General features: G+C 42.3%; 1 protein-coding gene across 1 annotated transcript; it reads right to left on the minus strand.

Moving 5' to 3' along the window:
- Positions 1 to 904: 904 nt before the first annotated feature.
- Positions 905 to 11,658, minus strand: LOC103061257 (transcription factor JunD-like). Its single transcript, XM_088129963.1, has one exon. The coding sequence runs from the start codon at positions 11,142 to 11,144 to the stop codon at positions 9,879 to 9,881; it is 1,266 nt and encodes a 421-aa protein (XP_087986089.1). The 5' UTR covers positions 11,145 to 11,658; the 3' UTR covers positions 905 to 9,878.
- Positions 11,659 to 13,599: the final 1,941 nt, after the last annotated feature.

Consider the following 13,599-nt stretch of genomic DNA (forward strand, 5'->3'; position numbering starts at 1 on the left):
GTTAGGATTCAAATTCAGAGTCATCTGTCCAGAAGTTAGAAACATTTGGGAACTACTAGCACAAAGAAATAGTACCAGATGGCTATTAACTTCCATTATCATTATTATTATTTTTTATTGGAACTTCTACATCACTTGGAATATTCAGGTTGTTTCCCTGGCTTGTAGCAAACAGATGAACCAGACTCAAAAACTTCCCAATCTCTCTCTCTCTCTCTCTCAATGCGTATGTGTATGTACAGGCCCTTTTGCACAGAATGGTGTCCTTGTGTTAAAATAAGACCTAAATATACACAAGAAATTAAGAGAGCAGATTACATGACCGAATGCTGAAGAAGGCCTGGCACTGGTTGGATGGACCAGTCATTTAAGCCAGAGCATAAATCTAACAACTACACAAGATATCTTTTAACATGGGATAGTATTTACTATTCATATAGGATTATTCATATTATAATGTGTAAATTTCCAGCTACTTTAATTTGTTTTAATGATCATAATTTTTTTCAAAATAAAAATAGCAAGCTATTTTATGAAGAGGCATTAGTCACAGAAATACCTATGCAGATATTTGTGTATTTTTGTTTCAAAAAGCTATATCCGTACTTCTGTCTTTAAAGTTACTGTAGTTCTCTACAAACGGACAGGGTTAGATACTGCTCTCTAAACTGGCAACATGTCTTTCCTAGTGTACCTGTACATTTACCCTGGAAGCTAGGGTTATGCAGATCCTTTAAAAAAAGGTGCTCTGTAATGCGTAGGGACATGTATGAAGCATTTGTCTTTGTCCCACTAAGGCAACTGTGTCTTTTTCCCAGCATGCACAGCTGCTTCATAAGCTCTTCCTGGCTATGAATAGATGCATGGGTATTCACAGCCACTCTGTTTTCTTTTTTCCCCAGCAAAGTGAAATAGCTATGCATATACACTCAGGCAGAGAGTGGGGGGCAGCTTGGAAATAGCCAAATGAGACTGGAGAAAGAGGCAGCTGCTTTAATCAGCCAACGGACAGGACTTCATACACACTCTTGCGTGTTCCTAAGCCCCTCTTTCACAAGATCTGCATAAGCCTAAAGGCAATGATTTTCACCTAGTGTTAGCACCTGATGCTTTCATTTTGGGAGGATAAAAGAAGAACACACACAACCTTAGTATGAATATAAAGACATTTTAATGTTCTGATGTTTATATCAAATACTCCGTCAAGTCTTTTTACATACAGTATCTTATAAACATAGTTTTAACACAACATGTACAAAATTGCACATTAGAGATTACAAAGTCATACATGTAATCTTTTTTTTTTTTTTTATGTAAACAATTTCAGCACAAGAATGTTATACATTCCAGAACTCCCCTATCTCCCACTTTTCCATTTCAGTCTCCATTAACGATTCTGGTTAGAAAGTGATATAACCAAAGAATGTCCACGTAAGTCCCTATAGGCAGAGATTCCCTATTGGTTATCCGTACAAGGCAAGTCGCCTTTTAGTCGTAAGTGCTTAACACAAAGATTTGAAGATCTAATTCTGTTCCCGTGGAGTCACAGACAAAAGATCCACGGTTTGCAACAACAGCAGGTCTGAAATTAGCATTGCGAGATTTCCAACTGCTGCACTGAATAAAAACATCCACAAACTCAGTTCATAAGGAAACAAAAGCGAACTGCTCTTTGGCAGTGTAAATTTGGAGTATTCTTGTAAACATGGATTTAAATCACCAGTCGATGAAAAGGTGTAGCACTTTATTTCCTCAATCACTCACTACACTAAAGCAAGATACACACTTAATCAAGTAGAATTCTGTTGTTATTTTAAAAAGACCTGTCAATAATAACTAAACAGCTTTTAGTTCTACACATCATGGAAGTTATGAAAAAAATACATGTCCTGAATGCATTTTTATTAAGTCCTGTATCTGATGTTTCATATACCATTCCATGCAAATGTTTCAATCCCATAAAAACAATGAACCAAAGCCGGAAATCATGAGTGAGAATTTCACTATTAACATGGGAGTTCACAATCCAATGAAATACTTGAAGAAAGTCACTATGAACTAAATAAAGCTAACTTCTCTACAGACAATTATTCATTTCTGCAACTCCCACCTGTTACTTCTACTAAACTGGAGTCTTTTTGCAAATGTTGGCTATACACTAGCCCTTGGGCATTAGATCTAGTATCTGAACGCTCTGGTTATGAAACAGTAACTACAACCACCTTCTAGTTTGGTTCTGAACATGTTCCCAGAACATCCGCCTTCATAAATGCACCTTTCCTCCCTACATCTCAAAACCTGGTAAGTCTGAATGCCACCTAGAACTATAGTATAGAACAGCTCTACAGTATGATGCTCCTCTGAAAAAACCAACACTCTTCCTGCAGTATAAAATATACCTACAGAATATATATTCAATATCTCTCTTCAATTCATCTGTCAGACTACTCTAGGAGACAGACACAGGACAAGAAACAGAAGAACCCCAGATTAAATAAAATTTATCAATAGCTAATTCTGAAATAGAGTCAAGCTATTTCAGACAAGGAGCCAGAAAATATTTCCAGTGCATTATCCAGAACTGCGCCCAGTGGTTACACCATAGATTTGTAAAAAGCATTATGACATTGGCAGTTTTATTTATGGTTTCCTTTTTATTTCTACCACCAACGTAGAATTGGCTATTTTGATGAAAGCCGCAAGCTGCCAAGATTTTCAGTGAGCTATCTATCACAACCTTAAGATATCTTTCCTTATTAGTCACCAGCTCAAACTTATGTGCAGCTGGTGTGTGTGTGTGTGTGTGTGCGTGCACATGCGCGTGCATATGTATGCATTGCTATACACTTGCCTACATTTAATGGAATGTGCTATTTCAGTGCCCATTTGGAGAAAGCTTTCTGGAATGCTTTACTGTTTGGGGTTTTTTCTATTGTTCATTTGAGCAGCCCTAAAGAATTTGGTGTCCTCAGCAATCACTGTCATCTCTAATTTCAGGTCATTTTTGAAGTGAAAAAGCAGTGGTTCCAATACAGAACTCTGCGGAAATCAATTTCCCCTTGATATTTACATCCTCTTGCTATAAGTATTCATTTATTTTTACTCTCAGCCTTGCCTCAGTCTATGAAAGGACCTTCTCTCATAACCATTTCTTTAATATGGCCATGGTTTTTACAAGCATGCTTAACTGCCACCATATCACAAATGGTAACTGCTAAGCAATTAAGGAGACAATAGTATCAGAAAAGTCCATTCTGATACCATTCACTGTATGATTCTGCAGTTAGCGTTTTTGGAGTCTATACTTCATCTAACTGCTATATGACATTTAACTGCAGTATAAAGATGGCAGGATTTTCTGCCTTCAGATAATACTTCAAAAACTGTAAAACAAACCCTGTCTCATTCTTAGGTCTGAAGCTAAGTGGTACACCAGCAAGGTATGAAATGCTTAACTTGCATGACTAAGTTTTCAAGGCACAGGAATGCCTCTTACCTATGATTTGCCATCATTTAAAATGGCACTATTCTGGTACTATTTCAAATACTTCATTTGAATACATTTCTGTGTGTAGTTATGGTGGCTTTGGATGGGCTGCACAGCTATCAGCAGTACTGTCAAATCTGAGAGGGGCAGAGTTCAATAAGAACGTAAGAAAAGATAGACTAATTGGGATATTAATTTATCTTTTCAGAATGAAAGCAAAGCCCCACTCCAAATTTTAAGCAACTACAAAATTACTTATGCTGATTGGCAGTGGGCAGTCAAAATCTGAGGGTTAATTCCACATGGACACACATCACATGTTTTTTCTTCAACTCCATGACATTCACTCTGCATGTGTGAAGCAGCTTTGAGTTCAATCTACCTCCAGGAACCTAATTCTAGATATTAAAAACTAGATTATAGAAAATTCTGCTTCTAGAATGCCATCCAAAAGTAAAACCTTTTTAGCCACTTTTAAGTAGAAACCAAAAAAGATTGAACAGAGAAGCCCAATCTTGCTCCTGAACCAGCATGTCAAAACTCTATCTCAGAGAGTTACCTTCATCATCGCTACTACTGAAGTCAATTACAGTTCAAGGTATGTCTCCAGTATAAGTACAAATCAATTATATATGTCTCCAATATAAAAAGGTAGCTTTGCAAGATTAAATGTTAATGACTACGTTGGATAAACATTTCACCACACTTAGTATTAAAGTAACTGAAATCCCACTGATTTCATAGGTCTGAGTATGAAGTATAATTATCTCTGAATCCAATCCACAATGTGTGTTCTTAAACACATACACACACACAATTTTTCACTTCTCAGACAGTTGGATTGTCTTATTCCTCTAAAACATTACTTTTCTCGCCCCTAGAACAAGAAATCCAATTTCAGAAAGAGACATACATGTTATAGATTAATATTTAGGTCTCTCATATCATTCTTGAGACTGACCAACTATGGTATCTTATGACAGACTGCTTCTCTTTAAGAAGTTTCAGAACTCTGTGAAGTCATAGTCCGTACTAATCAACCAGCGAGGCCAGTGGGCAAAGATGGCAATCGGGGCTGGAGGATCCCTGCGCCTATTCTAGCATATATATTTTAACTACTGGTAGATGTGAGTTGTGTTTTGAGGCTAATTCATTCACTATAAATTTGCACCATAGTTTGCTGAACTAATTCAGTAATTCAAGTCTTACAACTTCTGTGCTAAAGACCTTTAAAGGGTGTAATCCTGTGCCAACCAATAAACCTTCTTGAATGTTATATGGGAATGCTAGGATTGAAGGAAAAAGGCTTAAAACATCAGGTTTATGTTTTTCTTAGAGAAACATAAGCATCTGCTTTTTATTTTAAACTAATAGCTTTCATTTGCTTCAAAGCAGTACAGTATAGCTATCATGAGATACTCCAGGAATTCACTAATAAACCTCATCAGCATCTCTGGCAGTCATGCCGAGTTTGCTTCAATAAAAAAGAAGGTTCCCAATAATTTCTACTACTCAATCTCAGTAGACATACTTCTGAGGGAGGCATTTTAAATGCTATCCATGTAATAATTGTGGTTAACGTAACGGCCATTATTTATCCATCACGTCAACTTTTCAGTTTATGTTTAAAACTACACAAAGAATTAAAACTATGCATTATCTAAAACAGATTGCTCTCATCCCGCATAGCAGATTCTCAGACTCCTGGGTATTGCATCCCCAAAAATGAAAATATAACTCAAACTCATCTGAACAAGTTGCCTGAATACTTCATACTTAACCCAGGTTGGTTAACTATTGTACAAACCTCCCTTGCCCCAAGTCTTTCAGATCCACAAAACTAAATGTACAAATAGTAGAGTTTCCTGCAGCAGATCTTCCAAATAAGCATCTCTAGGATTAATCATGCATAGAAACAGTCTTAAACATAAAATTATACTTTTACTTTTTTAAACAATACCACTTAAATATGCAAAAGACAAAAATTAATTTCTATGATTGCGTCTGTCGGCAAAAAGTACAGCTAGTTATCAAGTTAAATACCTCTGATCAAAGGAACAGGTGTTTATTTAGGTGCAACTGCTCAACAGTGGGGAAATACTGACAACAATTAACACAGCAAAGAAATCACTCTGAAGTTTATTGAGCAATAGAAATATTGTCAGACTAAAACAGATTCAGCTTTGCAACAGAAAGCAAGAAATTACAGTAACCTGCACCAATGCCTGTGTTTGATTTATACATCCTTCCGTTCCAGATACACATTATTAAAATGCTTTCTGGCAGCAATATAAAAAGCTAAGCAATGCTCCAGCCAAAGTTAAGCACATTTATATTGCATATGATTTCAATGGCAGAGTTAAGAACATGCTCTGATTGAAATCAATGGGGTTTAAAAGTATATGAATTTGCTTGACTCTTGCCCTAACGTCTTAAGAATTCATTTAATACTAATAAACTTTCCACAACTTCCAGGGAAAAACATACTATCATAATTAACATCAATGGTCCACTAACAGTTCAATGAGAAAATACTACTTCATTCAATTAATTGAAATTTTCAAGCTAACAGTGGATTTCTCATAAAGCCAACAATGATTTTCTTACAACAAATAAAAAACTTGCTGTGAAAACATGCAGTGTTTTGCAGCCATCCCTACAAAACCTATAATGATGAGTGTTTCCAGAGTGAGTCCATACCTGAATGTACGTTTCTATCCAATGACAAGCATTCTAAAATAGAACCAGAAACAATTCCATCGGTAAGTTAAAAAAGAACCGTTGGGTAGGAGTTGTGATACATCATCACTCACCAAGTTAGCAACAAAAATTAGTCAGCCTTTTTAGCCACACAATCACCTGAGTGTTCACATGAACTGGAGAAGTGCACAAGAAAACCAGCTGCCAAACAACCCCTCCTGGATTCAGGGATAAGATTTCAAGTCCCCCAAAGACATTTTTTTCTTTCCTTGCAAGGAGATTTTATGTCAGTTTCAACAATGGACATCACCTGAACCACCAACGACATTAGAATGGGACATTTGCCTAATGAATTCTTAAGACAGGTAAGTACCATTCAGCCTGGAATTTGGGGGAGTGGGTTGTTCTTATAATTATTTAAAGTGCAAGAGACAAAGTGTATAAAAACAAATCAAATAGCTCTGTAACAGTAGTTCATAGGCACAGGCAAAAAAGAAAAAAAAAAACAGCAATCAGAACCAATGAGAAAAGCACCTCTTAAAGGAATGTTTACTCAGATACTAATTTGTGTCTGAAAAACAAATACCCAGAATTTTGGTGGGTGAAGACAAACACTGCATAGGGATGAAATCTCTTCACTTGGGAATAGGAGTATTCCCATTTCATCAGCAATTAAAGACATTCAGCCACAAATGATGCAGCATGTAAACAGGATTTCAAAGACACGGGCAGACTGGTTAGTACATGAAAAAAAAAATTAAAATACAATATTAAAAACATGAGATCTAGGAATTAATTCTGTCCAAAATACATGGTATTCAGAGAAATGCTGACAGAAAAAATCATAAGAAACTGCATACATTGGCAATATTAGCCAAATAGGCTAGGAAAAAGGCAAACAACTTAAAACACTGCAAACATTTCAAGCACAACATGTTTTTGGCAAAATCTGTTACAACATACAGCATTATCAGGATAATGAATTGTCTAAGTGACAAGATCAAAGCAGCTTTAGTTACGATGTGTCCTTTTTGGAGAAGTTAAGAAACAGGTTGCTGTTTTTGAAGAAAGAATAACCATGACTTTTCTGAGACTTTGCTCCTTTTCCAAAATTTAATATTCCAGAACAGAATGGAATATTATATTAATATTTTCTACCTGAGAAATTTTCCTACTTCACTGTTACGTCTTCTATAGAGAATTTGAAAACATGTGTTTTTGAACTGTTAACAAAATTGGAAAGAAAACTATTCACACTGCTGACCACATTGAGAATATTATGATGGATTTGCATTCCAAAAGAGAAAAAAAAATAACATATTGGGGGGGGGGAGACAGAGAAGGACTATACTATTAACGTATCTTTGCCAATCAATACAAGATGGCTTAATCAAATTAATGTAGGTTTTCTTCACCACAATTTTCCCTCTGCTCCTAAAATGCCAAGGTGGATTATTTCACACTTACAATGAGAGGATTCCAAGTTGAAAAGCTCTCAATTATCATTTCTACTGGAAACTGACTCCCTTATAGACAGCTATATCTATTAATATCACCCTATTAATCAGAGTTAAGTCAATACTGCTGCATGAAAGAGAAATCAACTGTGCCACAGGGTCTTTTTGCACACAATATTTCCAGGCAAAGCAAGGATTCCTATTGCATGGAAAGTTATAGCTGAAACAGAAAATAAAATCACAGGACATAAGAAAACTGCATCTGGAGAAATATCTGAACTGTTCTCTAAAGCTATACAATGAAATATGTTGGTAGGGAGGGCTGTCATCCATGATAAACCATTTGGCAGAGTTACTAATAAAACTGTCAAAACCCTTAATAAAAACAAGCAAGAAACAATGCTTTTTTTCTGATCCCATTTTAAAATAAAACTCAACAAACCTTTCGAACTCAGCTTATAAATTCACTTTCCACCTTCCATCCTGAGAACAACATTTTTTTTTACATTAAGGACAAAATAAAATAGCTTATACACAGTTCTTCTAAAAATATATGGCTATCTACATTTCTATGAATTGGTTCTATGAATTATTCAAAACATAATTGAATTAACTGTTTTATCTTTTCATTTTTCTAAAAAAAAATCTAATTTTTCTCTGTAAAGCACTATAGTCGTGATCATACTGAGAGCAATTACAGCTGGAATGTATACTGTGAAAGATAAAACATTTGATATTTTTCTTTGAAAAAGATTTCTTTTATCCCCTTGCATGTTATAAAAATAAACAGACATCCTATAGTTTTAATAAATAAGTGCACCCATACCCCAACTTTGTGCTGGCGCAAGAAATAATATAGAGCTTATAGATCTAGGGGTGAAAAGCATTTTCTTAAAATCTGCTTTTTAAATAAATATTTTATGTGGCATAGTAGGTTAAATCTCCAACATCAGAAACTGAAATTAGCTTGAACGGCAACATTTTCATAGCAACAAATTATGTGACTGCTTTCTATTGTATGTCAAGAAAAATCACCCAGCCACACGCTCCGTAGTTCTCCTCCTAAACATATACATTTAGTGTCTCTCAAGCTTTGAGCAACTCTAGAAAGCCTCTAAAGCAAGCAAATAACAAATAGTCTGTACACAAAATTGACTTAACTGCACAATTCTTCTAAATCTTGAAAAACATTTCACAACTCTATCCACTGGGAAACTCTAGAGCTGCTATCTCTAAAAATATGATTTATCTACTGAAATGGCTAGTAATATGCATGATATACAAACACATTACCATTCCCTTAATATCCCATCTTAGAAAATCTACACAGTTTATTAGAAAGCTGTAAATACACCTGCAGTAAAACATACTGGAGTTTCTTTAACCGTCCCTGGTAACTTTTTTTGCAGAAATGCTATGCAGGTTAAACTCAATGACCTTCAACCACAGAATAAAAATAAAATTCAAGAATCTCTAAAACATATAAAAGTCTTCCACAAAGATAACTTTTGTCCACAGGCATGATCTTTGAAGAGACCTTTGGATTTCCAGCAACAAGACACATTTTTATGTCTAGTCAGCAACGCTCTGCTGCTTCTTTTAAGCAGGGAAGGAAAGCCAGGAAAATCAGCCGGAGCTTTCTGAAGATCAAGAACGAACCCAGCCCCAGACTTCTTCACGGAGCTGAAGATGGTCAGAGTGGCATCCGTTGGAGCAGCTTGACGCTTTCCTCTTTCCCTCTAAACACTTCGGCATTCCAGTGACATTACCTCCAGCTGGTTATTAACAATCTCAGTATTACTTTCATTACTTAGGTGGCTGGCAGGAAACCTGCTGGTTGTTGGAGATGCTTGAAATAGCCAACCTTTGCTTAACGTTGACTGATGTTATTTTTAAGAAGTTGTTTCTAGAAAGGCGAACACTGCAAAGTCCAACTCTGTTCCATAGGATGTTGTTTCTGGCATGTTTACCTCTCCCTCATTACACCAAGTTCTTCTCTGGCTCTTCCGACTTCCATCAGAAGCTGGTAAGATACCTGTAGGGTTTTGTAGAAGAGGAATCTTTCCCGTCTACTTCAGCTTTTCAGATGAATGAGGAACTCTGCGAGGGTATGGAACTGAAGGCGGTGCTCCCGGGCCCTTCCCAAGACCAGGATCAAGGTCTAATCCCCTTTCTGCCGTGCATGGCAAAGTTGGGTGCACGATGGGTCTCTCCGTGTTGGGGGCCACGCGGCTTCAGCAAGCACTGGTCTCCGGCTCTGTGGGCGCCTCCCTGCCGGGGGGCTGAGGGCCCACTGCCAAGGTCTGCGCGGGGGCTGCCGCGGCTGCGTTGATGTGACATCCGCTGGAGAGGTGGCTCCGGACTCGACCTTGCAGCTGGGTGACCTGGGCGCGGAGGAGGCTGGCGGTGGCGGCCAGCTCGGCGTTTTGGCCTTTGAGCGCCTTGACCTTCTCCTCCAAGCGGGCGATGCGCTCCAGCTTGCGCCGACGGCATTTGGAAGCGGCGATGCGGTTGCGCAGTCTTTTGCGCTCCGCTTTCAGGCGCTCTTGGCTCTCCGCGTCCAGCGGCGACAAGGAGGAAGGCGGCGGAGGGGACTCCCCGGACGAAAGCCCCGAGGGAGGCGGCGGCGGCGGCGGAGCCGACACTACCGGCGCTTCCGGCACCGTCTGCGGCTCCTCCAAAGCCCTACCGGTCGAGCCGGGCGCGGGCAGGCGAGCCACAGGCTGGGGAGAGAAGAAGGTGCCGCCGGCCGATGGGCTGGCCGGGTTGAAGTTGCCTAAGGTGGTGTAGACGGCGGGGGGATCCTGCCTGGACGCCGGGCAGCACGGCCCTCCCGGGTGCTGGGTGGGCGACAGCGGCGCCGGGGGCACCCCCAGCAGCTGGTTCTGCTTGTGCAGATCGGCCAGAGCTTTAACGAAGCCGTCGGCGAAGCCCTCCTGTTCCTGCGTCACCGCCTGCGGCGGAGCCGAGGGCTGCGGAGACCGGTACAGGAAGGGCGCCCCGGTGGCCGCCGCCACCGAGGGCCCCCCGCCGGTGGGGCTGGACGGCCCGGCGAGGCCCGGGCTCCCCGCTTGGATCAGCAGCTGCTCCAAGTCGGCGGCCGCCGGCAGCTTCAGCAAGGGCTGCAGCACGGCCGGGCCCACCTCTGGGCCGCCGCCGACGGGTGTCTCCTGAATGAGGCGGTGCACGGCGCTGCTGGTGCCGCCGCGGGGGCGCAGGGAGAACGGCCCCGCCGGGGGCAAGGCGGCATTGCCCGGGGAGGCCGCCCCCAAATCCCGCGGCGGCGGCGGCTTCCCGGCGAGCAGCAACTTGCGCTGTTGAACCGCGCCGCTCTCCTCGGGCGGCTCAAGTCCCGTCGGTCCCCCCGCCCCGGGCCCGCCGCCGAAGCCCGGCAGCTGCACGAAGTCCGGGAGCAGCTCCAGCCCTTCTTCGCCGTAGAAAGGGGCCACCTCCATCTTCACAGCCACGCGGGCGCCTGTGCGCCCGCCGCCGCTGCTCATGCTGGGCGGGACAGCGGCGGGTCTGGAGTGGGCGCCGCCGCCGCCGCCGCCGCCGCCGCCAGTTCCCAGGTCCGCCTCGCCTCCCGGGAGGGGAACGGCGCGGTGCTGGCCGCGAGCTCCGCTCCCAGCGCGGCGGTGGCTGCGTCGCGCCCCTCACGGCCGGCGCCGGCGCTCCATCCTCCGCCGCTGGGCAGCCGCCCGGGGCTCGGCGCTTTCGGCTTGCGGCTTTAGGGGGAGAAAACTCTTTTCCCTTCCAGCCAGAGGAACTGATGTCAAAATGCCTCGCCCGAGCAGCGCCTGCTACTCCTCCTTTCTTGGCGGTGGCTGCGGCGGCCACACGGCCCGCTCGGCTCAGCATCGGAGGGCGGAGCGACGGAGCCGCGTCGCCTGTTCCGTCTTCCTTCCCGCCTCGCCCGCCTCGCCTCTCCGCCCGAAGAGGAGCGTAAACAAAATAACAGGGAAGGCAAACGTGGCTCCCCGTTGGGATCCGCCGATGCCCGAGAACGAGACCTCGTCGCGAAACTTTTACTGCTCCCCAGCCCTGTACTGCGGCAGGGACGCCTCGGGTTGCATTTAGTTCGCACGGATTACAGCATCCGCCTGAAAATAAAGGGCAACAAGGTGCCTCCCCCCCCCTCCCTTAACTTTCTTGCACAGCAGCTGTCCGATGGACGATCCGAGAAACGAGCGAAGAGAAAGCGCTGCAGCCAGCAGATCGTCGTCGCCGGACTGCTGTGACACTGGCCAGAAAGAAGAGGATTTCGCAACGGAGCGATCCGAATCTTGCAGTTTCTTCCTCTTCCTTAAGGGCCTTCCTCATTTCGCCCCCGTTTCGATAAAATACTCTTCCACTCTGAAAAAAGGGCCTTTCCGTTACAAATAATGCAGAGCGACGACTGTAAAAAGGGACTTCTGCAATGGGGGCAACGGGAACTAGACTACTTATAGTCAGCAAGGAGATGCTGCCAAGGAGCCTTTCCCCGTGCATATAAGCACTAGACAAACATCTGGCAACCTCTTTTTTTTTTTTTGGTCCTCTTTCCACAATCTTACTTTTATCTTATCCCCAACTCATGCCAGAGGCAGCCTAAATTATCTTTACTTGTTGATAAAGATGTGTTTCCCCCCTTAAGCCAAGAGCAACCCATGAGAGTTTTAAGATAAGCAAAAAAGCCATTCAGTCTTGCTAGGGTTGAGCCTGGATCCCCACAGCTTCCAGGCATTTGGAAATAACCATGAGAACATTACTTTTGGGCAGCCTGGGGCAAAGCCACAGCTGAGTACCACCAGCATACTGATATTACCCTGGATGACAGATGATCTCACCCAACAGCTTCACGCAGAGGTTAAATAGGAGTGGGGAGAGAGTCAAGCCCTGAGACACTCCACAATGCAGGGGTCAAGGTCTGGATCCCTTTCTCCCCCACCAGCACTGACTGGAACCAGTCCTGGAGGAAGGAGAATCACTGTAAAACAGTGCCCCCCACTCCCAATCCCCTAAACCAAGTCCAGAAGGACACCATGATTGATGGTCTCAAAAACCTCTGAGAGATCAATAAAGACCAGGACACATGCACTCACTCCCTTACCATGTCTGCCAGAGGTCATCCACCAGTGGGATCAATGCTATACTATAATTTGGTTTGAAACCTGATTGAAAAGTGTTTAGATAATCTGCTTCCTCCAGGGACCTTTGAAGCTGTAAGCCTATCACCCTCAACAATCTTCCCTGAAAAGTTTGGAGACTAGATGAAAATTGTCCATTGGATCCAGTGATGGCCTCTTGAGGAGAGGGTTTCGCTTTTGAAACCACTTGTTTCAAAGCAGGCAAAACCATCCCATCCCTCAGAGAAACATCCACCACCACATTATCACCTCTTGGGAGACCTTGAGTAGCTAGGTGAGACACTGATCCAAAACACAGGAGGCAGAACTTTATATGGTGCTCTTCCTCCAGAAGAGCTCAGAGAGGGTTTCAAAAAAAAAAAAAAATCTTAAGCAAAACTAAGACATAATAAAACAAATCTTTGAAAATCGTATGTACAAAAATAAAAACAGGCTTCATTAAAAAAAAAAAAAGGAAATTAATTTAACAGTCCATCTAAAAGACAGTCTGATCCTAAGTAGACTTACCTTCAATTGTCAGTAGAAGAAGACAGCATGGAACTGAACTGCCTTTCTTTCAAGGTCCATAATATACAACAAAGCTAGGCATGTCTACTACATTTATCAGTTAGGATAGGTTTCTCTATATTCCTTTTCCATACTCTAGCAAGCTCCTCAAAGCAGTTTTCCCTTGTATGGATTTCAGACTTGCATGTTGAGAGAAATGCATTTCAGGTCATGTTCTGGATACTTTTCTACATGTTTTGTGGGAATAGGAGAAACAGATTTTAGTACAGTATATTTGTTGTACATGAGGCCGCCCCCGAAGACAACATGGAAGAACTGACTC

This window comes from Python bivittatus, unplaced genomic scaffold, assembly GCF_059951505.1.
Source record: "Python bivittatus isolate LINGU-HERP-01145 unplaced genomic scaffold, Pbiv_v1 ctg000850_np1212, whole genome shotgun sequence".
Taxonomy (NCBI): Eukaryota; Metazoa; Chordata; class Lepidosauria; order Squamata; family Pythonidae; genus Python; species Python bivittatus.